The sequence below is a fragment of the Tamandua tetradactyla genome, chromosome 24 (assembly GCF_023851605.1).
Source record: "Tamandua tetradactyla isolate mTamTet1 chromosome 24, mTamTet1.pri, whole genome shotgun sequence".
Classification (NCBI taxonomy): domain Eukaryota; kingdom Metazoa; phylum Chordata; class Mammalia; order Pilosa; family Myrmecophagidae; genus Tamandua; species Tamandua tetradactyla.
In genome coordinates, this window is record NC_135350.1 from 48,069,476 (window position 1) to 48,093,321 (window position 23,846).

Genomic DNA, 23,846 nt, shown 5'->3' on the forward strand with positions numbered 1-23,846 from the left:
TTACTTTAGAAAAGGAAGCTCAAAGTGGGTTACTGAATAATGAGAATATTTTTGACAATGGGATGTGACATGGACAGCTGTTAAATGAATCATCTCGTTCGGTTCTCCATGTTTTTTCTCTAAGTGGGTTGCTCCCTGTGGCTCTATACTGTGGGGATAGCAGAGGTCCATAGAAGAGGTATTTTTAAGCACTCATTTCATACTGTACGCTTGATGGACAGCGTAAAATATATCCCTCCAGCTGTTCAAGAATGAGAGCAGAGGGGAGATAAAAGAAAAAATGAACGTAAGAAAGAATTAGATCTCAATGAGATGCTGCAAATTTAGTGCACCTGTACCTGCAATCCTATTCCTTACTTCCAGTTTTCAATTCCTTATTCTTTCTCTTCACTTCCAATCTAATCCAGCCACAAAAGAGTAGAATTCATGTAATAGGAATTTACACACACATGCACACACACCCACAAAATGCAAGCTGAGCCTTTAGTGCTGGGGAAGAGAATTTAAACATGTTAAGATGTAGAAATAAACTTACATTATCTGAGGTATGTTAAAAAATAATAATAAAAAGTGCGATGAGTAGGAAAAACGCAAAAGAAATCCACGTTACAAATGGGCTATAAACATATGTATAATTCATAAGCCATATTAAAATGGATGCTTATGTTCTATCAATTAAAACAACAAAATTAAGAAAATATGCTCCATGTAGAGGTACTTTTCTTTAAAAACAAAAACAAGAAAACAAAAGTTAATAAAATATTTTATCTGCACCAAAATATTCTTTGGAAACCAAAAATAAAAAATGTACCATGTATGTTCTTTCAAGTTGATCTGTAAAAGTCAGAAAAATATGTAGTCCATGCTATTTAACTTCCTGAAAATACAGAGTTCTAAATACCTCCTAAGCGTAAAGCAAAAGCCTTTACATCTTGCTGAACCGAGGCAGTGTTCTGTATTAGTACAAAGAATTCCAGTTCAATTGCTATCAGAAGACAGTCCCGCTTCAGCCAAACTGAAACACATGCCCTGACTTCAGTACAGTGTAGCCTAGCTGAGGCTCTTTCCAGACATTTCTCTTCAGAGCTCTGAAGACACCTATAGAAAGTCCTGAGGGGAAAGAAAGGTTTCTCACAAGGCAAAGATGAAATATTATCCAAAACGAAACTTGAGTCTGTATTTCACTGTGTTGGGACTTTTCCGAGGCGCAGAAAGCGAAACCTTTGGTTTGATGGGGTTAGGTGGCTTTTTCTTTTCAGGAACGGTAACTGTGAAAGAAAGTTCTGGCTGCTCCACCTGCTTGAATCTTGGCAGAAAATGGGTAGAAACATGCTGGGGTTTCACCCGGGGGCTGCAGCCTCGTTTAGCTTTCCCTCTTTTATTTAGTGCCACATACCACTCCCGCCCTGTTTTTTCAGTTCTATGTATTGCTGAGGCGTAAGTATTATAGCAGTTTTCTTGAAATCTCTCCCTAAACTTGCAGTCGTCTGTAAATTTGGCCTAGAAGGAGGGAAAAAAAAAAAAAGAGGAAATGTAAGTAGTGGCAATATTTTCAGTTTGTAATAAAATTCAAGGATTTTACTATTTAAAAAAACAAGAATTCAGTTGACTCCTGCTATACCATTCCTTTTCTTTTTTTTTTTAACGTTGGCAGGCATCGGGAATCGAACCTGGGTCTCCAGCATGGCAGATGAGAACTCTGATGCGGAGCCACCATGGCCTGCCCTGTACCATTCCTTTTCATTTGCTTCTTTTAAAGTTGTTTTACATTTGCTATTTTTTATTTCTTTGCTGTTATTTTATTCTTGTTTGTAACACTTTCTGTTTCCTACACTCTTAGTGACCCATATTAACACACATAAAAATTATAATTGGAACTTAATATATTTACATATTTTTACTGTTTAAAATGACTTTGAGAATTGTCATTTTTCCTCCTAAGCCACCCCCCCCCAAAATCAGAATAAGTACATACAAAATTATCTCCTGGTGAAACTATATAACTTTGTGTTTATCCCTTTGAAACAAGCACGTTCTGAGAGAGAGGTAGCATTTGGCCCTATTAATACGGCATATCTTAGGGGGTTTTTTTAGGAAAAAGATGTATTCTCACACATGATACAGAAGAGTATGTTTAATGCAGAAAAGACAAAAGTAATTCAGAATGACTAGCGATGCTTCAGTCACACACACACTCAGAATAGCTGCCCTTGAAAAGATCTCAGAATAGTGAAAAAAGCAGACGTGTAAAATCCCATCATGGTACAGCTTGAAAAATAGAATTATGACAGCAGTATGCAGAGGGTACAATAATAGCACAGAAGAAGGGCATCTAAGAGAGTGGGGAAGCCTAGAAATGATCACATTCGAGCTGAGCCTTCAAGTACAACTAGATGTTAGCTATGTAGGTGATAGGAGAAAGGATTTCGGGGAGTGGGAACTGTATGTTCAAAACTCAGCATGAGGCAGGCCACGGTGGCTCAGCAGGCAGAGTTCTCACCTGCCATGCTGGAGACCCGGGTTCGATTCCCGGTGCCTGCCAGGTGGGAAAAAAATTAAAAATAAAAGTAATTCTAAGTAATTCAGTGTAACTTCCACTTAGGATGTATGGGGAGAGTAACAAGAGATGAGGCTGACAAAGTAGGTGAGTAAAAGCTGTGAAAAAGTTTAGTATGCCGTGTTGGGGAGTTTGAAAGAATAAGGTGTAGGAGAAAGAGCATGAGCAGTGGAGTCAGACAGAGATGTGATCAAAAATGAAGCCTCTTTATCCACAATTCTTACCCATAGCATTATTATAAGAATCAAAATAGTTTTGTAGGGCAGGGATCTGTGGCTTTCATCAAACTCAAAAAAGTCCACTACTCCCAAAGAATTAAGAATTCCTGCCCAAGCCAGGCCACACTTTTCACCATTCCAGGGAGCACAGTTTACATAGAATTCTTAGGCTTGGGAACACCAAAAATTTTGGCCCCTGCACTTTCAATGTTGGACCAAATAGTTCTATACTGGAATAAAATATCCTTTTTTTCTGGGTCTTTCTAAAAATGCCGAACTTTTCTCTGAAATGTAGACTACAGATTTATAATCTAAATGTCTGAACACTGCAAGGCAACCCACACAGATTATTGTTGGCAGCCACGTGGAATTATTGTCTTGTGCAAATTATGGAAGACAACCAATAATAGAGCCTTCCCAACCTTTACCTTGTGGATGGCAGTTTACCCAAGTTGTTTACATTCAAGTGTGGTTCAATCCATACAACTCTTCATTTGGGGGTTGGGAACCTATGTATTTAGATGGTCCGTAAATTTGCTGATGATTCCCTGGATTTTATCTCTAACAGGCTGGGCTTTTAAAGAGTCACCAACTATGGGATTCCTTTCATCCAGGCTTACAATCTACAAGGCTATATAACCAGGCCAAGGGTGCTATATTTATATCACTGTAGAAGATCACATAGTTACTGTTCATATTTTTTATTAAAAAAAGACTTTTTTTTCCAGTTAAATGTAGATTTGCCTACAGCTGCTCAGCTTTTAAAAGAACTTAAATACTCTTCTACTTAATTAAATAATTTGAAATTTTTTATTTTAAAATTAAAAGCTACCACCATCTGGACTGTTACCTGCTGCATAACAGTATTTGCATTTTGGAAAGGTGTGGAGATTTCATTGAAGAATAGTAAATATGTTTAACTGCATATGAATTCATTTTTCTTAAAATGTAGTTGCATTTTAAGAAAACAGTGATTGCTCTGTTCAATTTTGACCGAGTTAGGTTTTGTAAGTGTATTGCATTATTTAACCCTTGGGTTTTACCTTATGGTGACAAAGAAAAGAAAGAACATGTCAATTTTTGTTGAGGTGGCTCACACACACACACACACACACACACACACACACACATATGCACACACACCATGGTATATTCAATATATCTATCTCATTGTAGGGTCATTGATAGGAGTGAAAACTCACCCTCCCAAATGCCTATGATTATTCCATCCAAAATCTTTCTCCCTTCCTCCCCAAGATTCATGTTCTAAGTTTCTAACTTTAAGAGAAGTTTTTGCAGGAAATGACTGGTCAGGCTCTAGCTTTTCAAGGGACATCTGATGTTCAGAGTTCTGAGATCCCACACGCTACTTGCAGCCCCTCAGCCACTCCAAATCTCACATAACAGGAGTACAGGCATTCAGACTGTTTTGGCTTTCTTAATTGGCTCCTAATTTAATGTTTTGTCTGAAAAATTCTTCCAGCTATGCTGAAACTGAACCATTTGAAACATACATTTCAGTGAACTTTTTCATCAGGAGATCTAGTTTCTTCTCAAAGGATCAAGTGTTCAGTCAGTATTCCAGCCTGGTTCAGGCAAGGTGGTGACCCTACGAACTAAGTAAGGCTCTGCAACTAATGCATGCATGAAGCATCGTTCAGCAGAGGGCCATTAAGCAGCATAGTTCTTAGCCACAGGTACTCAAAGTATGCACATTTACCATTTGACAATTTGGGATAATAAATTTCCCAGGGTAATTTAAATTTTTAAAACCTCCTTTCAATTGCAAGAACTCCTTAAATTATACATTATAGACCATAATAAAACCCACTATAGATTGAGTTGAGCTTTCAGAAAAGTTTCCTTACTGCATGCATTCCAGCTTCTGGTTCCCCTAACTCATTCTAGTGCTACCTGGTTCCCACTATCTCCATCAATGGGGCTGCTCAAAACAGGTGGCCTAAGCCACCTAAGGGCTGTTTTGTATGGCTGTGAAGGATGTTCCCTGCACAAAGGCAACAACCCAGCCCTGGTGGTGAGTGGAGATGAAAGTCAGGCTCTGCTCCAATTGCTTCCAAGCAGTGTTCCCTAGTGCAGGGCAGCATGGGCCCAGAAGACCTGCACTTTATTCTTAACCATATAAAGTTCCATATAGGCTGATCGTATTCTTCACACGCTATCTCCAGGGCATGGCCATTTATCCTGCTTGACACTGAGTATTCATCTATTTTATATCTTAGTTCCTCATACTGAGAAATCAGGGAAATGTGTAAGCTGGCTTTAATAATAAACAAGCTGAGCTAATATAGGGCTGTCTTCTCCCAACCAAAGGGCTTTCTTCTCCCAACTTCATGAATTGCCTTAAAGTTACTTGGGTGGCCTGTTCAAAATACAAATACCTAGGCCACATCTCCAGAGATTGTATTTCATGAGTCTGAGGTGAAACCCACAAACTTGCCTCCTTAGCCTGCATGCCATGTGATTTTGATACAGGTAAGGTGAGGACCACACTTGAAGAAACACAGTATAAGATAGGAGTTTTCAGCATGCATGTAGTTCAGTGATAGAATGCTCTCCTTACATGTGGCAGACCCAGGTTTGATTCCTGGACCACACACCAAAAAAAAAAAGATAAGAGTTTTCTTTTTGATTCTCTTAATAATAATTCCAAAAAGCTGGGCTACTAGGGGATACTACGTGTCAGGTGTATTACATACATTTCATTTCCCATGAGAATTCTATGACTATTATTAGGATACTGTTATCTGAATGTTCAGTCTGCAAAATAAGGAAAATGATCCATCTGAAGCCCATTTTATCAAGGGTCAGTGAAGGCCTGAGACTTAAATCGCAGATCTTCCGATTCCTAGACTGAGGCTCTTTCTATAACATCATATATATCTATACCTTAAGTTTTTTTATAGTTTGATCTGCCCTCAAGTTGCTCCATGTTAAAAGATTGATGAAAAACAATTGCCACATCCCAAACCATCAGAGAGATATAACACCATTTTCTGCTTTAAGCTTAAATGAATCTCTGAAGCTCCAAGTCAATTCATCACACCCAGAATTCCTCAGCAAAACAGGCCCTCTGACCAGTGCAAGATGAAGGGAAGAAGTGTCATTTACTGCAAATGCAGAACCTTGAATCCATTTTGGTGCCTGAATCACTAGACTTTCCATTTTCTTATGTAAATCGAAATCTCTTGGAAGGCGAAAGATGTTTCTATTCAAATGCCTTAATAAAGCTCATCGTCTTGACTGGCAAACTGGAGAGCTTAATAAGTTAGTTTTTGATGATGATGATAACTATTGCTCAAGTCTTCCATCTCTCCTTTCAGCAAACATGCCCAGCGTTGGGGGTGCTGACTCCTCCTCACTCTGCCCTTAGCTCAGGAAGTCCAGTCCAGACTCTCATCCTAGGCAGGCAAGCCAGCTGGCACCCTCTGAAATCAGGAAAGGAGGATGCTGTACTCCTTTGCTGAAGGCTAACGATCAAGCACGCATTCCATGCTTGTTTCGTAAACTCTGCAATTAGCCTTCTTTCCAAACATGATCCCGTAAAACCCTGAGAAACAAAAATAATTCTACCACATGCTTCTCCCTGGATCTTTAAGATGAGCTAAAACGTTTTTCCTCAGCAGCTAACAAGCTATCTTGCCTACTATATGTAAAGACTGAAGCTTACACACAATAACTAACGTTTCCTGGAACTGCAATTATTTTAAGGGAAAAAAAAAAAGATGCACAAGAGGACTCGGAAAGAATTAGAAGACTGACCATGGGAAATCCTTGCTTCTTTAAGAATTTGAGCCTGAGAATTTTGCTTTCAAATTAGATTTGTGGGATAAAGGAAAACCCAGGAGATAACGGGCTACTGTTTGCACAAAAAGTTTGGGAGAAAAGAACGTTAATCATAAAATAAGATTTGGGGCTTGTCTAAGTATCTGAGTAGGTCACAATTGACTGACCCCAAAATCAGAAAACCTTATAAGAGTCAAGGTTGAGCATCATCAAACAGCAACCTGAGAGGAAATTATGGAAAATCTTTTTTAAAAAGATCCAGGCACTTCTCTAAGTGACTGATAAATATATATATATATGTATATGATCACATTTAAAATGCCCAGATATCACAATTGATCATTACTTTCATTTTCTTCCTTTACAGGTGAGAAAATGGACGAGCAGAGAGATTAAAATGGCACAGCTAGTAGGTGGGATTTAGCATCTGGGACAATCTAACTATACTCTTCACCACCACCCTGAAAGGCTTTTCACTCTTACCTCTTGACCCATCTCTGAGAAATCCAGAAAGACTCTTAATGGAACTTTAAGCAAGACAATAAACCTGTTTGATTTGAAGGATGGGAAGGAAAGGAAGTAGGAACAGAGAGGCAGGCAGAAAGATAGAGCCTGAAAGAAAAGGGGGCTCAATCCCAGAGAGTACCTCAGCTTGGGAATGGGCTGAGAAAGAGGACAGAGGTCTCAGTGATGGCTCTTAGTAAACTTTATGGCTCTTTGGGAAATAATCATCTCCTCTTACCCTCCAAGATTCCTGGGACATATTGGCAAGGAGAAACTGTACACCTTCATGCTGCGAGAAAATGTTGAAATCACCTTTGTGATGGATTTTTGCTGCATTGTATTTTTAGAATATGCTAGTAAAGCCTTTAAAAGGAGTTGTGTGTATATTAGGTGCTTGAATGAATGCAGGAAGCAATACACACTTGAATGATTGAAGTTCAAATAAAACGTCTCTTACTGAATTAAGAAACTTAGCACAAAAATGAAATCAGCATAAACGTTGCCTAAATCCAACTGTTCTGGGCTGAAATTTCTGTTTGCCATCGTTGTGTCCATTGATCTTGAGCATTTGCTAAATAAAGATCTTCTGTTAACAAAACATATCTGTTCAGTTTTGAAAGTTCATCTTAAGAAGGGTGTCTATGTACTCATCATCTTATTGACTAACCTACATTCGTAGAAGTCTTTGATAAGTACTGTGACAGCCACATCCCTCCTCCATAAGCATTACAATCAAGAACTGGAGACACAACAGTAGATCACAAAAAAGACAGTCCACAAAGTCCTCAATAAGACTGGGGAAGGGGAGAGAGAACAAGCAACCAGAAAGAAAATTAAGGTCATATTTGCAACTTTAATCACAAATCCAAAATTGTCTATTTTTATAGCTATTTAACAGTGCTACAAATGCTCTACGAATAAACCACTGTATTCATTTTCAGACGAAATATGGAATCTTATTAAAGACTTGGGATTGCCCCCTAAAAATAATAGATTAAAACAATGTAATTGATTCGAAACAAAACATATTATTTCAAACTAGCTTTTGTCTACCAAGTATTATAGCATTTAAAGAAAAGGACAGAGAGAAAATTTTACAGGCATAGTTCTGGTTCAGTCACTTGTTAACTGTGTCATGTTAGAAAATAATTTAACATCTGAGACTCTTTCCTCACTTTACTATGTAATGAGTTTATGCAAATGAAAAAGGTTTTAATGAACTATAGAAATATTGTTTTTCCTAATCAATTTTTAATACCTTGATTCTTACTATAGAAACCATATTAGAAATCTATAATTATCCATGAATATTTTTCAATAAAGTTTGAGCACTATTTTCCTCAGAATTATAGGACTACTTTACATTTTTAGTTGGTAGATAAAACTTTAAAGGTAATATTTAAATGTTTCTGCACAATTATTAAGGTCACTCACAAAGTATACATCTAATCCTAAAAATATAGGGGTTTTTGGCTTCATGGTGATGGTAATTTTGTAGAAATCAAATAATCATATTTAAAGTCACAAGACCAATTTTTCAACATGTTTAACTAGAAACTAAAAACAGGAAAGAAACCATCTGGGCATAAAGCTGATAATTGCTAGGATTAATACTATTTCTAAATACAACGTCCTTAAAACTAAATCACTCTATAATTTTATTAGGTCTCCAGCTAGAGAAAAAAGTATTGTCCAAGAAAAAGCAGACCTGGACCACTGGTTTTAAAAGAACCCACATTATTGTAGGGCTTAATTTTTATCTACGATTCAGCTCAAAGTCATCAGAATGACTTTTATATCAAAGAGCTCCAGTGAGTGACAAGAGCAAGACTTGCTTTGCACTGTTTAAAAAGTCACCCATGAAATAACTTCAGCCTGCCAAAATGAGAAAGAATAACAGATGCTGTTTTTGCATTATCTGCATTATTTCAACCAGCCATCCTTAGACATTTGGGTCAAATTTCTAGAAATTTGTTACTTGCATTTGACAGAGGGATCATGTTTCCTAACCTCTTAGTTTGACCTTTCTAATTGGCATCCATTTGTAATACTTCTTTTCTGTGGCAATTATCCTTAAACTGGTCCAAATTTAGTCTAGTTTTGCATGTGTTAGGGCATAAATCAAGAATTTTTAAAAAATTAAGATGATGATTTTTCACCCCAAACAAACAAACCAATAAAAGAAAAATTCTTTATATGCATTGTGTATTGTGATGCTTAAATTTTGAAGGTGTTTTAATATTGTAAAACCTCACAGTAACTACAGAATAGCTTTTCTGTTCAGGTATGTGTTCAATTATTGTTTTCTCTCCTGGACCTATTTTTTTGTTTTTGTTTTTTTGTTTTGTTTTGTTTTGTTTTGCATTACAGAGCAATGCAAAACTTTGCCCTTTAAATAAATAAATGAAAAATATCAAAAATATCACAATTATTTTATGAATATTATAGCTTACTAGAGTATAATAAGCAGTTCAGAAAATGAAGTAGATAAAATTGTATAATTCTTGCAATGGGAGATAAAGACTTTAAACAGTGATTTTTCATTTATTTTAACAAACTGAAATTTTAGCAAATTATTATATTTATATTGCACTCAGATTATCATATAGTGATAGATAATATTTATTAAACACTTACAGTGTGACAAATATGGCTTTTTGAGCTTTACCTGTATTTTCACAATTAATCCTCAAACTAACTATAGAAGTAACTTGAATTATATGTCTCTTCCAAGAGGTATTAACAAATCACCCTCAGATGCCAATGAAAGTGAAATTGTAAAAAAATCTTAGACACTGAATCAAACGAAATTTTCGCTGAATATTTAAAGGTCTCTAAAATAGAAATCACAACTAGCAAATTGCAACTAATAACACTCAATTAAAAATAAAAAGTGATAGTTATCCAATTCATTTAATAAGAGCAAAAAGGCTTAACTTTGAGAAATAATTACTTTTTAAAATGATTTAATACGACAAAACTTAGTACACTACAGAAAAATGCAAATTTCTTCTAAGTGCCATGGGTATGGGCTAATACAAATAAACAGAATCTGCAGATGAGGAAAATAAGCTAAACATATTTCATTATCATTAAGATGTTACAATGCTTCCCAAGTAATGGGCATTTCCATAACAAAAACATAGAAATCAATAGTTTGCAGATTTATTTACAAACAAAAATTTCTGAAGAATTTTTTAAGAATGAAAAATGTTTCATATTTTAAGAAGTAATTACATTTGAAGTGATGAAAATACAAGATGAGAATCTCTTAAATATATCAATTACATTTTTTTTTTACAGAGGGTGAGAATCTTTACATTATTGGGTGCTTCTCTCCATACTTAAAATGAAAATGTTACATTACTTAGACATAATTTAATGTAGTATGAACAGTTTATCACAATTAAATAAGAAGTGTATGTACTAAAGACACACACATTTATAAAATAAAGTCAAATTACCATAAGCATATAAACTGAAATTGTTACATACTATATTATGTCCACAATGTTTTCTGTATAGTTGGAATGTAAGTAATAAACTACCACATTTGTTTTCAAATGATATTTCCAAGCAAATAAGACATTGAAGTGCATACACAAAAAAACATACACCATTCTCTTAGTTAAATGTACATATAATTTTTTAAAATATTAGGTTCTCTGGGCAAGTTGTCTGTCCTATCTATCAATATTAGTAAACACTTTGTTTTGTTTTACAAATGTAAAATCTCCAATACTTCTTTAACAAATATAAAGTGGTTCTACTTACACTTGCATGGAGTTTTCCCTTTTTTGACATCGCTAAAAATTTGTTGCTGAAAACTCCTCGTATTCCTACAATCCCCTGAGACACAGCAAATATTTCCAAAATACCTAGGATGACAGAAATCCCAAAATAAAACACAGACTCTTCTATACATCAGTATGGATGATTACATTTCTACATAGATTTTTTTCTATTCCTTATCACCATAAAAAAATGAAATTTAGTATTTAGCATCCTATTTTTCATGGTATTCACTATGTTAAAAAAAGAATAGCCTTTAAAGTGTTCATTTTAAAATGATTAATTTAAAATGTAAAGGTTTGGTTTGGTTTCATTAGTAATTTTTTTCTAACATATAATAAACTACTCTTAGTAAACAATGTTTGACAACAGAATCTTTTTAAGTTCTAAATGAACTGAAAATACATTTTTTCCTACATGTTTTTCAAAATAATCTCAGCTACTGTTTTTCCCTCAGAGATAATGCACTACTTTCCATATTAAAGCCAGAAATTCCATATTCAAAACTAATATAAACAGTTGAAACCCTTGGAAATAATACATACTTAAATAAAATAAATTCTTCTTCCCAAATCACCACTATTGTAAAAGTATAAGTAAGCAATATGCCATACTCAATCACTTAGTGAGAGTTCATTTAAAGATGCACTAACAAGTTATTGAAAGCATTATAAATAATTTGGGATTATTGGCTCAATGAAGTGTTTAATGGATTAAGGTTTGGACATCTTGCATTTATATGATTTTTCTTAAAAAATGAGGTCTTTTATTATCATTCATGTGTCATATTTCACAGTTAGTATTTCCAAATCAAGTTCCTGTGTCTTTTACATAAATTTGCAAGTGTGCCTTCACTGGGTCAAGAGAATCATACACTATAGCTCACAGACTACTTTAAGTAGATGTAACTCATTTAGTTGGAATTCTTACCTGTTGATCATAAACTCATATAAATGTTATATGAATATGAGAAAAGCATAATTTTTCTATGAATTACCTGTATAAAATTGAAAATAAAAAGAGAATGTAATACTACAGTTCACTAGAGTATTCTCTAGAGTTATAAAAGAATTGTCCTAGGAAGAAAAGGAAGGAAGAGAGAGAGGAAACACAGGTGGGAGGGGACATGGTAAGGAGACAGGGTGGAAAGGAGAGAGGGAGTGGAATGAAGGGAAGAAAGGAGGAAGGAAAGGAGGGACAGAGGGAAGAGGGAAGAACATGTTAACATTTTAATCTATAATATTCTGAAGATATATACTAATCAGAGATTTGCAATAGGATTCTATGCTGCATAGACAAATTCATATTTTCTCGAAATAGCCCTTTCCCAGCAGCATTTAAAGTACATATAAAATAATTCTGTTTACAAGGAGGTATATTGTATATATATATACTATACATATATATATATATATATATATACATACACACACATTTATATGAATGTCTTTATTGAGCACTTGTAGTGTGCAACGTGAGCTAACCATAATTGCAGCAATATTTCTGCTTTGTTATTCAAATTGGTTTCTTGAAAATACTCAGGAGGTTCATGGGGAAAAAGGAGTGGGTGAAAATTTCTTTTTCTTATAAACATTCTTAGTCTGGAGTGGATAACACACACCCCAGGGAAACTGCCACTACCAATTTATTCATGTTTGTTAGGGAAAAAAAAACCTAAAAATTCTTCTTTGAAAGGAACCAGTTTTGTTTTTTGGGAGAAATTGCTAAAGAAGCTGGTGTCCCACAAATCCTTTCTTCAAAATATTTTCAAAATGCAGTTTACAACAGATTTTGCTACCCAAACTACTTGACTGTAATGCACACCTAAAGAGTCACAGCATTATCATTTTATCAAATAGTAATCAAGAACACAGAATGTTTGTAAAGTTAAAGAGCACAGATGTAATATGTTGTAATAACATTGTTCCTAATAATGTTGCAGAGTACATCTATTGCAACTTTAGATTTAAATCTATCAGAATTACAGAATAATGTTGAGGAAGCATTATGGTATTAGGTATTTAGATATTTAGGAGGTAGGGGATGTTATTGGAAACACTGCATATATGTGGGTAAAAAAGGGAGAACAAGAAAAATTGTGTGTGGGTAGAATGATACACACAAAAGAGACAATATAGAGTTGGTGGAAGGTATGTTGACTCCCAATTTACTCATGGTTCTAGATTGATAAAGGTTTTCTCTCCATCCTCTGGAAAATCACCTGGTTTAGTAAATGCAAATATATTGTGTATTAAGTGGAAAATGCATGATAGTACAGAAAGTAAAATTCTCATTAAGTGTGTTTGCTGACTAATATTTAAGATATGCAGATAAAAGGGCACTACAAATACTTGTTTAATGGAAATACTACCTCTGCCTACATAAGCCTCCAGTTTCTAACAAATGACAGAAATACCTATTTTGGCTCATCATGACACATTGGACATTCTGTGTGCAAATGTTATATAGAATTTGCATTGCAGTGAATTTTATGTATGGGATAATTGAAGTAATATATATGAAAGCTTAGCATCTACTAGATACTGCATGGTTTCTTTTCTTGTTAAGTGTTAGTATAAAAATGATGTATTCACTGAGAATGAAAGATCTTTTAAGAAAATTATAATAACTGAAAGCTGAAAAAAATATATTTTTAAACATACTGTTCTACCTAATATTCTGAAGAATGCAGGAGAGTAAAGAGATGAGGTGAGATCAAAGAATTGTTTTTTCATATAGGCAATTTCAGCAAGATCTTGTAACTCTTAATGTAAGTATGGCGCAATATTGGGAGAATGTTAAGATCCTAATTTCCAAGGTAATTACGGCAGTGATTTCACAATCTTGTCGTTTCTTCTAGAATATTGGAGCAGATTTTGCAAGCCCTAAAATTCAGTTCCCTACTTTCTCCCAAGAGATCACCGGCCTACCAACTTTTCTATGCCAACCCTCAGTAAGTTTAACGCACTGAAGAATTCTACATAATTGTACAGTTGGCATTTTTAGACTATGTGCATTAAATTGCTTATATGTAATATCCCAGAAAGCATGCCTCTAAAACTGATTGTTTTTTAAATTTCAGTAATTTCCTGACTTCTACCATTAGGAGCCAGTAATAATTTGATAAAAAAATTTGCAATTAATGTTGAGGATGCCAAGTTGGTATCCACAAGCAAAACTTAGGCCAAGTTTTTCCCACAGATCATAGATATTTAATGAATACTTGCCAAATTGGATTGTTTTATTTGATCCTATCGCTCTCCCCTTCTTCCGTTTCAAGACACCTCCTGTGCACACATACATGGATGCATGTTTTAGTACTGATATTTTGGCCTTCTCTCCTTTAGGGGAAAAGGATTCAGTATAAATTAATTCACCTTAAAGTGACAGTGACAACGTGTTATCATTCTTAATAGGCCCCCTTTTAAGAAGGTCAAAAGAAGAGGACATTCCGGACTCTGGCCTTCCTCAGCTCAACTGTATGTGGTCACAGTGCATGCCTCAGTTTCTCCCAACCACTCAGTGGGAGCAGAGCCACCCAACCCTCTCACTGACAGGGCAAATCTTCTCTTGCCAACACACCCAAGGTGCCACCTCCTTGTGCACAATTCAGACCAGGCTGCTCAGACTAGCCAAACACAATTCTCATCTTTTTTCTAAAACTTGAAAATGAATTAGATAGTAAGAGTGCTTTGTTTTTGTTTTTCCCTACTGGATTTACCACTCAGAGAAACGATGGCTGAGATCAAACCCACAGTGCCTACAGTTCTCCAATACTCAGGTTAATGCTGCAAACCCACCCAAAACAATTACTGCCAAGACCTGAATTTTTTAATGTCTGCTGCCCTGTGTTTATAGGACTATGCAAATGTAGACAGACATGTAACTAAGGGAGATTTTAAGGATCCAGGATGCTCCCCTGCCCCCCACACCAAGGCTAGTAGAGGAAGTAAATGATGTATATGTCTTTCTTCTTTTTACCTGGCACATCCCCCTTGCCTCAGTATATGGGTTGGAGTCTACTCTTGGGCCCATTTAGGGTATTTTCCACAATGATAATAGCAGCAGTGGTAATGCTGTCAGCATATTCAGGAATATTTTCTCCCACAAACCCAAGGGCAGGCCACCCTTAGCTAAATCCCTCCCAGTGACTGCAATAGTGCCCTGGGAACTCAGGAACTGGTGGGCCCAGTTATAAGCTGCCATACATTATGTGATGTAGACAAGTGAGGGAACGACAAGTTTCTCAATATCTCCTTATCACCAAGTGAGGGAAGTGAAGGAGGAAGCATAGGTAAGGACTCCCCTCCCAAAAGATGCAGCTTCCCCAAACTCCTCCTACTCAGGTGCAGCTCTCCAGATTAGAAGTATGTCACCCCAAACCTCGCACTTTTCCTAAACTCAGAAGTAGTGACAGCCAGGGGCGAAAACATTCCTCACACCCTGATCTCATCTAAGAGAAAAATGCAATAAAAGTCTGTGCATCGAACCAGAGACTTTTTAATCCTTTCTTATTCCATGATAAGTCATTTTCAAGGGAGTGGAAAGTCAGACAAGGTGCATGTCTGAAACACTATCGTAACATTTTATAACACTTCTACTCTTCTTGTTGGTGCTATTTTGTAGAGTAAGGAATATTGATAAGTTTTTTGGGGTTTTTTTCAACACACTTTTATTTTAATCTTAGACTTCTATCTTTATGTTGACATTTTCATAAACTTTTATCTATATATAACTGGAGCCACATAACAAGTATGAGGAAAAAATCTTGTGCCTTATGTCAACAGTTTTGCTAACTTTTAGGCTGAAAAATGACAGATGTCTAGAGTTTACTTTATGTTTAATTAAAATCAGCATTTTTTTAGGAAATAATGAAATAAAAATTTAAAAAAGAAGATTGCTTAACAGAAAGAATAATTCCCTATTAGTGGAATTTCAGGGCTGACATCTAGGTTGAATGAAGGAGGAATTATAAGGCAAGCCCTTTTTGATGTCTTTTAGATATACATAGATTATTTAATCTATTTACAAGCATAAGCACGCATTGAAAGTAAAATTATTTCAGTAATAAAACATATATTCAGATTTTTTACCTTAGTCCCCTCCAGATTTTTTAATATAATAGGGCACTATTGATGGTGATTGACACAATTATATAAACTTCTCCCTTTTCTCAGTGACAAAGATATTGAAATGAATAGATATTGCATTCATTCAAAACTTTAAGCAGCCCACAAAAAAATCCTCCAAGAAAAATAATTTAAAAGTGAAGTTTCTCTACTTGTGGCCACATGGCAACAGATATTTTGTGCCAAGTTATCAAATCTGAGTCTTGAAAATATTTAGTTTAGCAATCTTCATTGATCAAATTAATAACAGCAATTCTCCACATGAGGTTTTCAATATAGAATATATAGATTCTGGTTTAACTAGGCTTGTGAACTGTCTAATGATTGAATGTGTATGACACAAAAATTAATAGCAAATACAAATATTTTAATAATCAGTAAAATCAAGGGTTCTGTGTAGCCAAAATGGATAACTGGAAGTTTCACATTTTATGTGAATATTTTGACTTTGTGTATCAATAGCTTTAATATAAATAGCTTTGTGTATCCCCTCTAAATTGATGAGTTTCTGATTGCCTATTCCTCAGTAGCTCAAGACAAGTCAACAGAAGCATTGTATTGAAACTGAACTTGAAGAATATAAATAAATGCAACACCTTTGTTTCTACCCATTATCTGGATCTTAAGGTCTGTCATCCCTCTTTTCTCAATCCTCCTCAATGTACCGCTCAATGGAGTTTATATGTGCTGCATTTAATTCCACTTTCTGTCTTCAAAACTTAGGATAGCTATTGTATAAGAGAAACTAACAATATATGAATTTGTACATCTACACTAAGCAAATTGTGCTTCAAAATCTATAGCCACAGTGTTCTGATGGTGTAACTTGAAAATATCCACAACTGGCAAAAAAATTACTGTCAAATCATATTTGTCAAACATATATTCATTTTGTTCTATATGGCAAATACTACCAAAAACTATCGGATTTGTGAGAATCTGTTAGAACGCAGTTTCATGACAAAGCTTTGACTCTTTTCTGAAGTAGCAAGCTTGTGACTACAAAAAATAGGAGTCTCCTTCACTGACAGCTCATAGACAATAGAAGTAGATGATGGTATAAAATGAAAGAGTCCATGGCCAGCGCCTTGATTTGGAAAGCGTCAGAAAATGATCAAGTGCTACCCTCAGGAGGTTCATGACCAACTGCAAGTTAGCAGGCAACTGGTTCTTTTTCACTGCTACTGAACGGCAGAGAGCATTTCACATTTCCAAACTAGATGTCATTCTGCTAAACAAGAGATATTCCATAAATGCTTCATTGATCAATAGTAGCAAAGCCATATAAACAGCCCAGACATCACAAAGCAGAAAATGACTATGATTTGAAGCATTCATATTATGTGTTCTTCTGTGAGAAAAATTTAGGGAAGTCAAAAGGAAGAGAAGATGAAATCAAAGAAACCCCAACGCAAAGATAATCAAAATATCAAGCCTTGCGAGGTAACGTCCAATGCTGTGTACAAGAAAAAAAGGACGAGTAAGTGAATGAGCGTAAAGCATGTGAAAAACAGACTAGAATCTGAAGGGCTGTTGTAAACTGGAATGAATTATGAAAAGGTTCACTAAATCAAGAAAGTTTTACCTAGGCACTATTTAGAAAATTTCCCTCTTTTTTCATACATGTCTTTCAACATGGATGTTTAAATAAGTTATACCCTGGGAATAATAGATATAGGCAGATGTGTTTATTTATTTATTTGTTGCTGTTGTTGTTGTTGAAAATATCCTTGTTGTATCCTGTTTCCTTGTTGACCTGTTCTCATTTTCCCTCCTATATCTGCATCTTCCCCTCTGGCAAGGCCTAGGCTCCAAAAATCAAAGTAGAGAAGAGGATGAACACCTTGGCAGCGAGCCTTGTCACAGATCCCTGTTACACCAGAACCCATCCCAGACACACCCTGTTAGCTCCTAGTCGACAGCTCGCTGCTTTGTACCATGTAACTTTGGGTCTTTCCTTGGAACACAAACACTGTGCTCTGCTAGTGCTGATTTCCTGGGTAAACTACAAGAACAGAATAGACGAAGTTCTCCTGTACGAGAAAGCTGAAAGGGTTACTGCAAGTGGAGAAGACACTCTGATATCCGATGGAGAGAAGAGTTGGGTGGGACAAAATGAGAAGGACAAATGCATATGCTGAAAAAGACACCACCCTCCTCACCCCTGAAATCTAAGAAAGATATACCTTCACCCTTTAGCCCCTTAGCACCAAAAGAGGGGAGTTACTTGATAAAAGTGAAATGAACCTTATAAGGTGGAAGCAGGCACCTCTAGGGAGGCTGGCAGCCTGTGGGAGCCCCCGGGCTGGTTGAGGTGTATGCAGGGCACTGGTGCCTCGCCGCCCGCGACTGCCTCCAGCTGGAGCGGCATTGCACAAAAGACTAGACAGAGACAGGTGGCGGGTGTGGGTCTGCTACTCTCCAGGCATGAGCCACCAGGTCTTCCACATTTGGTCTACTTAATCCCACGGAGGAAGTTACCAAGCCGGACACCCCACTGTGGTGCCTACCGCCAACCCGGCTCTGGAGACGGTTGCCAGGCTGAGAGCCTTGCGGTGGGGCACGCGCTCCCCAGGAGCGCCGGGAAAGAGGAGACCAGCGGCTCTCGGTGTGGCTGGTCTGAGACCTGGCAATTTAAATACTCCTGGGAGCTACACTCCAGGTTCTGGTGGAGGCGCGCAGCGCTATCTCCCGGTCACGTTTCGGTTCTCCCTACGCATCTCAGAGGCTCGGGTTATGGTTCTATCAGGTGGACCGACCTCCGTTGCAAGAGCGATCTGGCTCCACAGATAAGCCCTGCAGATATCGCCTCAGCCCCACACACAACCCCTAATCGTGTCTCTGCTAAGCTTCCTAGAGGCAGTGAGAGGAGACAGAGGAGCATCTGTGATGGACTGGAAATTCAGATGGGGTAAAAGGGAAGCTGAGATGAGAGAGGAGGAAAACAGAGAGACTGCTGAAAGAAAGATCAGAAAGAATATGTCTAACTTGGTTTAAAAAAAAAAATCCTACACAGTTTATACCTGTGCTGAATTGAACCTCCTCTAAGGTTCTTCTAAAATAAAGAACTTTCCCCTAATTGTCCTTGGGGACCAGAAGTGGTCTGACCTTCCTAACAAAGCTACTGTAATGACTTAAGATACTAAACCCAACTCTAGAGTAAGTAATTACAGCATCCATCATGTATTTCTCTCTAAACTGTCCAGTTTTCCAGATTACTGTCTTCTGCCGAGCTGGTGTGTGTGTGCGTGTGTTTGTGTACGTGGGTATAAACACACATACACAAAAACACACATATACATACATATGTAGGATATTTATACACACACACAACACACACACAAGTATGTATCTATGATGCTAACTTGACGTTTATGGCAGCAGTTGGGTATTTAAGGCTTGGTTCTTCAAAGAAAAAAACTCAGTTATGGGGAAAAGGGATGCGCTTTGCTACTTAAAGGAAAATGTCAGCCTAGTTCAGAAGCAGAAGGTAAACAGGAAAAGAAACGAGAATTTTGTTTTTCCCCAGGGCGGCTGGAGGCTCGTCTTTGGGGCCAAGAGCAAATTGGAAAGGAGGTTCCCGTGTTTGCACCAGCCTCCAGGCAACCTGTACCTAAGGACTCGCCATTCCTCACGCACACCACACCGAGGGGTGCGTGCGCGCGCCCATCCAGACGCACCTCCACCCAACCCGCCCTCCGGTTCGAATACCCAGCCGGGTCCTGGTGGCCCGGCTCAGGAAGAGCAGCCTGCGGCCCATAGAACGCCCCGTTTCCCTTCTGAATCTCCTGCCGCCTGTCAAGGATGGATTTGTAGGATTTTGTAGAAGCAACTTACTTAACATATTGGCTTCGTGGGAGCCGTTGACTTTGCCATCCGGGTAGATTTGTAGATGGAAACCGATGCCCACTCTGCAGTAGAGGCTGCCGGTCCGGCGCCCCGAGGGGCTCCACTGGAAACTGCTCTGCTCCAAGCCGCTCCCTTGGCTGCCCAGAGAAGCCACCGGGGAGGAGGAAGCAAAGGAAAAAGAAGAGGAAGACGTGGTGCTACTACTGCTGTTCCTTTTACTGTTGCTTCCTTCAGGGTTCCTATCAGTGACAGCGGATCCGGGGTGCCCTTTGGGGGCAAGGCGCTTCTCCTCCTGAGCCCAGGCGCTGAGGATTAGGTGACTGAGGAAGAGGAGGAGGAAGAAGAACAAGCTCATTCTTCCAGTTTCGGGGGTCCTAAGTGCATCTTGCAAGGCTGGTCCTGGGCTCTGTAGCCCCCGTGTAGCTGAGTGCCTCTGGCGCTGCCCACCTCGCCGCACGGGGTGGACATAGCCTCGAGGAAGCGAGCAGGAAGGACCGACAGACAGAAAGAGACAGAGGGACAGAGACGGAGAGAGAGAGATGCCGACTGGCCACCGCAGCAGATCTCAGCGCTAGTACCGGGATATTTATAACGCCAGTGATCTCACTGTTCCGTGCACGCCTGGGAAGCTTCCCCTCACCCGCCGCTTTGTGTACTCACTGGCCCGTACAAGGAGGGAGCCTCACGGTCCTGGGGGCGGGAAGGGGGGTGGAGGAGGGAGGAGATGGGAGAGAGTGAGTGGGAGGAGAAGCCGGGTGGAGGGAAGCTGCACCCGGGACGCTAGGTACGCCCACACCGGGTCCATGCACCCCAGCAGTCTTCACCCGCCGCCCGGCCATCTCTCGTCCCTGTCTACAGCCAACGCCGCACGAATTCAGCGGGGCACCAGCGGCCGAGTTCTGCGGGAGCAGAGGCGGAAATACGGAGTTGAAACGTGGAAAAGGGTTCTCCGCAGCATCTTCCCTTTTTTTGTCCTTCCCACCTTCGCCGCACACTAGAGTCCCAGCAGAACACTTTTACCTGTCCAACACCGAATTTCCAGATTCCCTTCCTTCCCATCCGCAAGAGATCCCGCTATCACATTCCCTTTCTCCGGGAATCCCCCAGCATCTCGTCCCGCCTGGGAATTGCACTGCGTCAAGTGCTCTCGGCAGGGGAACAAATCAGGATTAGCAGCCTAACTTGGGAAGGCTTTGGTGTTGCACGGTTGGGAGTGAAAGCTGTTTTTGCTGTTGTTTGGATTCGTTGCTGTTGTTGTTACCTATTTATTAAACAGTTCAAGGAATGAGTTTCTTTTTGAGAGCCAAGCTGAACATTATGCCAAGACTGGAGCTGCTTTCTTGTTGGAAATTCTCTGTCACACTGAACATTTTACCGTTTTTTTTTTTCCCTTCTGGGAAGCTCTCGGTCTGTCTCTGCGAGAGAGTGAGCGCACATGCACACCGCGCTAGGGACCGGGTCAAGAGCGGCAGGCTCTGGGCACCAGCATATGTGACTGACAGCCCAGTTGTCCTCTCTCGACCCAAGATCCCCTTGGCAGGAAGGATTAGCTAATAGCTCGCTTCAGCTTACTCCGAGATGCCATTGACTGAAGGACCGACCCCATGAATGATTAATGATGCGCGTGCTGGATTTCAAGCTCAGGAAACCTGAGAACGGAGAATTTCCCTGTATGCAATCGCTCCGGACTGTCATTTATCTGGGAAATAAACCTGACTCGCATTCTTGGAATAATTTTCTTCTGAAAACGTATTTGAAGCTTTAAACTATGCTCTGATACATTATTCATCAGTCATTTCAATGAAAAGACTCAGATACTGACCGATAAGGCCAATGTAGCATAAGCCAAGGTTGACGTTAAGATACACCTTTATCCATTATTGAGTACCCACTTAAGGATTCCTATCTCAATAATGAAAAGCTTATAGAATGTATATGGACCTAGGTGTCCAGGATCGGAATTCTCCAGTGGTCAAAGCACTTAACATCAAGGCAACTGTAAGAAAGTCACCTGGACAAGGCAGCGAGCTCAGGAGGGAAAGAAAGGGTACACTGCACACAGATGTGCACGTCAGGGCCACCATGCTCCTAACACCCCAGATAAGATGCTGTTCTGGGAGGAACATACCTTCTCTATCCGTTTTTCTAGGCTGAAGATGTACACTTCAGGCCTAACCTTTGTGGGTAGGCAGACTCTTACAAGGCAGCCCTGAAAGTAGACAATGAAAAACAGACCCAGCGGTCCCTCAGAACGGTCTACTTGGCTGAAGTTGCCTCCTTCGGGGTGGATGATTGTGGGATGCTGAGACTGGGCACTGTGCCTTCTGCTGGTGATGCCCTAAGGCCGGTGACAAAGCTGTTAGGATTTAAGACACTGCCGGATCCTATCAGAAAGTCCGCCCACCTCCATCCGCCCCCCTGCGTCCCCGCCCCGCACCACGCGAGTCACAATCTACTCTTTCATGCCTAAAGTGGCAACGGTTCCCCGAAGCAAATCCCGCTGCTTCTTTCTCCCCCTCCTCTTCACGAGGAGTCTGCTGAGAGAACAGTAAAGTGGCCTCCTCCCCAATCGCACCATCTGCCTCGTCCCCAAACCGGAGAGGCCAAGGCGACTAGGACTCTTGGGAGACCAGGCTTCTGGAACGGAGATTTGGCCTCTTGTCTTTTCTTCTTGCTCTCTGCTTCTCAGAGCCCACCTGCACTGAAACTGAAGCAGTCATGTAGAGTCCAGTTGAGAATCAAATACTTGCTTACAGAGACCTAGATAGGGCAGGACACCTGCTTAGGCTTTAGTCCACCTCAACCTGGCGGGTGGCTAAGTGCGCTATGGCCTCCTCCCAGGTCCGATAATGAGGCTTTAGAAACACCCGGGAGTCCACTGAAAGAAGAGAATTAACCAGCCCTTATGGGCAGTGATCTAAATTTGGTGAACCAGGCCCGGGATTGTTTCTTCCACATTAAGGGGGGAAAATGAACACTCAAGCGCTCACACTTGTAACAGAATTGGCATTGGGTGTGCATAACCAATTAGGGTAGGTGTTAAACTTTAAAAAGTTATAATAAAAGGTTAAACATGAATTTGGGCCCTGAAAAACAGGCCTGCAAAGCTGAATAACGAAACGGAGGAGACGACGTCCAGTCTGAACAGTGCGCTGAGCTGCCCAAACCCCTCCCTCCGCAACTCGGTGGAGGAAAGCGTGGTCAGCTCTAGACTGCGCCCTTCCTAATCCACCCCGGAGCGCGACTCGGCAGAATCTGTGTTCACACCAAATCCGAGGTCTGAAAAATTCTCATTTCTCATCTGCTACCCCTTGCTTTGCTGGTGTAAACTCCACCCAAAAAAGAACAAACCCTACCACTTTTTCTCTGCAGACTTTCGGGAAAGAGAATCGCCAAAAGCCACCCCCTCCCGGGAACTATCACGATCCATTTACAACTTGCAAAGCCTGGTTAAGGTTGTAAGGGAGTGCGCTAAGAACTTGTGCGAGGTGTGGTTCCCTAATTCCTGCTCTTTCCTAGCCCTGGAAGCAAAGTCAAAGAGAAAGTGATTGTGCCTGGATACCTGCAGCTTCTCTAAAGGCTATGTTCTGCCCACAACCCTTGACTAGGGGCCAGAATCTCTACCCAACAGGTTAATGGGTCTCATTAATGGGGGGGAGGGGGCAGAGGCTGCACGTGGGTCTGCTGCAACCCTAACCTTTTTAGGCTCACTTTACAGTCCCCATCATCTCGGACACACCTTCTCTAGTCCCTCAAGATCTGGTAGTCCCATCACCTCGGACTCACCTTTTGCAAGCTGGGCGCTGGGGCCCCTTTCCCACTTGCCCCTAGTTCTGTGTGGAAAACTGAGTGACCAATTATGCCTCACCTCCTTTGTGGTTGCAGCTACACCCTATTAACCACAGGAATCAATTCAAAGGAAGATACAGTTACATTTATCCTTGGGCTGGAGTGCAAAGGCTCAACGGAATGACCAAGATGAAGAAGTCAGAG

The 23,846-nt window shown here is 39.4% G+C and overlaps 1 protein-coding gene across 2 annotated transcripts; it reads right to left on the reverse strand.

The window, feature by feature from the left end:
• Positions 1 to 777: 777 nt before the first annotated feature.
• FGF5 (fibroblast growth factor 5) lies at positions 778 to 20,208 on the reverse strand. Of its 2 annotated transcripts, none has more exons than XM_077142413.1 (3): positions 19,842 to 20,208; positions 10,858 to 10,961; positions 778 to 1,500 (listed from the first exon to the last, which is right to left on the reverse strand). In XM_077142413.1, the coding sequence occupies exons 1-3, from the start codon at positions 20,206 to 20,208 to the stop codon at positions 1,153 to 1,155; spliced, it is 819 nt and encodes a 272-aa protein (XP_076998528.1). In that variant the 3' UTR covers positions 778 to 1,152. The 2 variants fall into 2 exon arrangements, with proteins under 2 accessions (XP_076998528.1, XP_076998529.1); XM_077142414.1 differs by lacking the exon at positions 19,842 to 20,208 and adding an exon at positions 18,252 to 18,530.
• Positions 20,209 to 23,846: the final 3,638 nt, after the last annotated feature.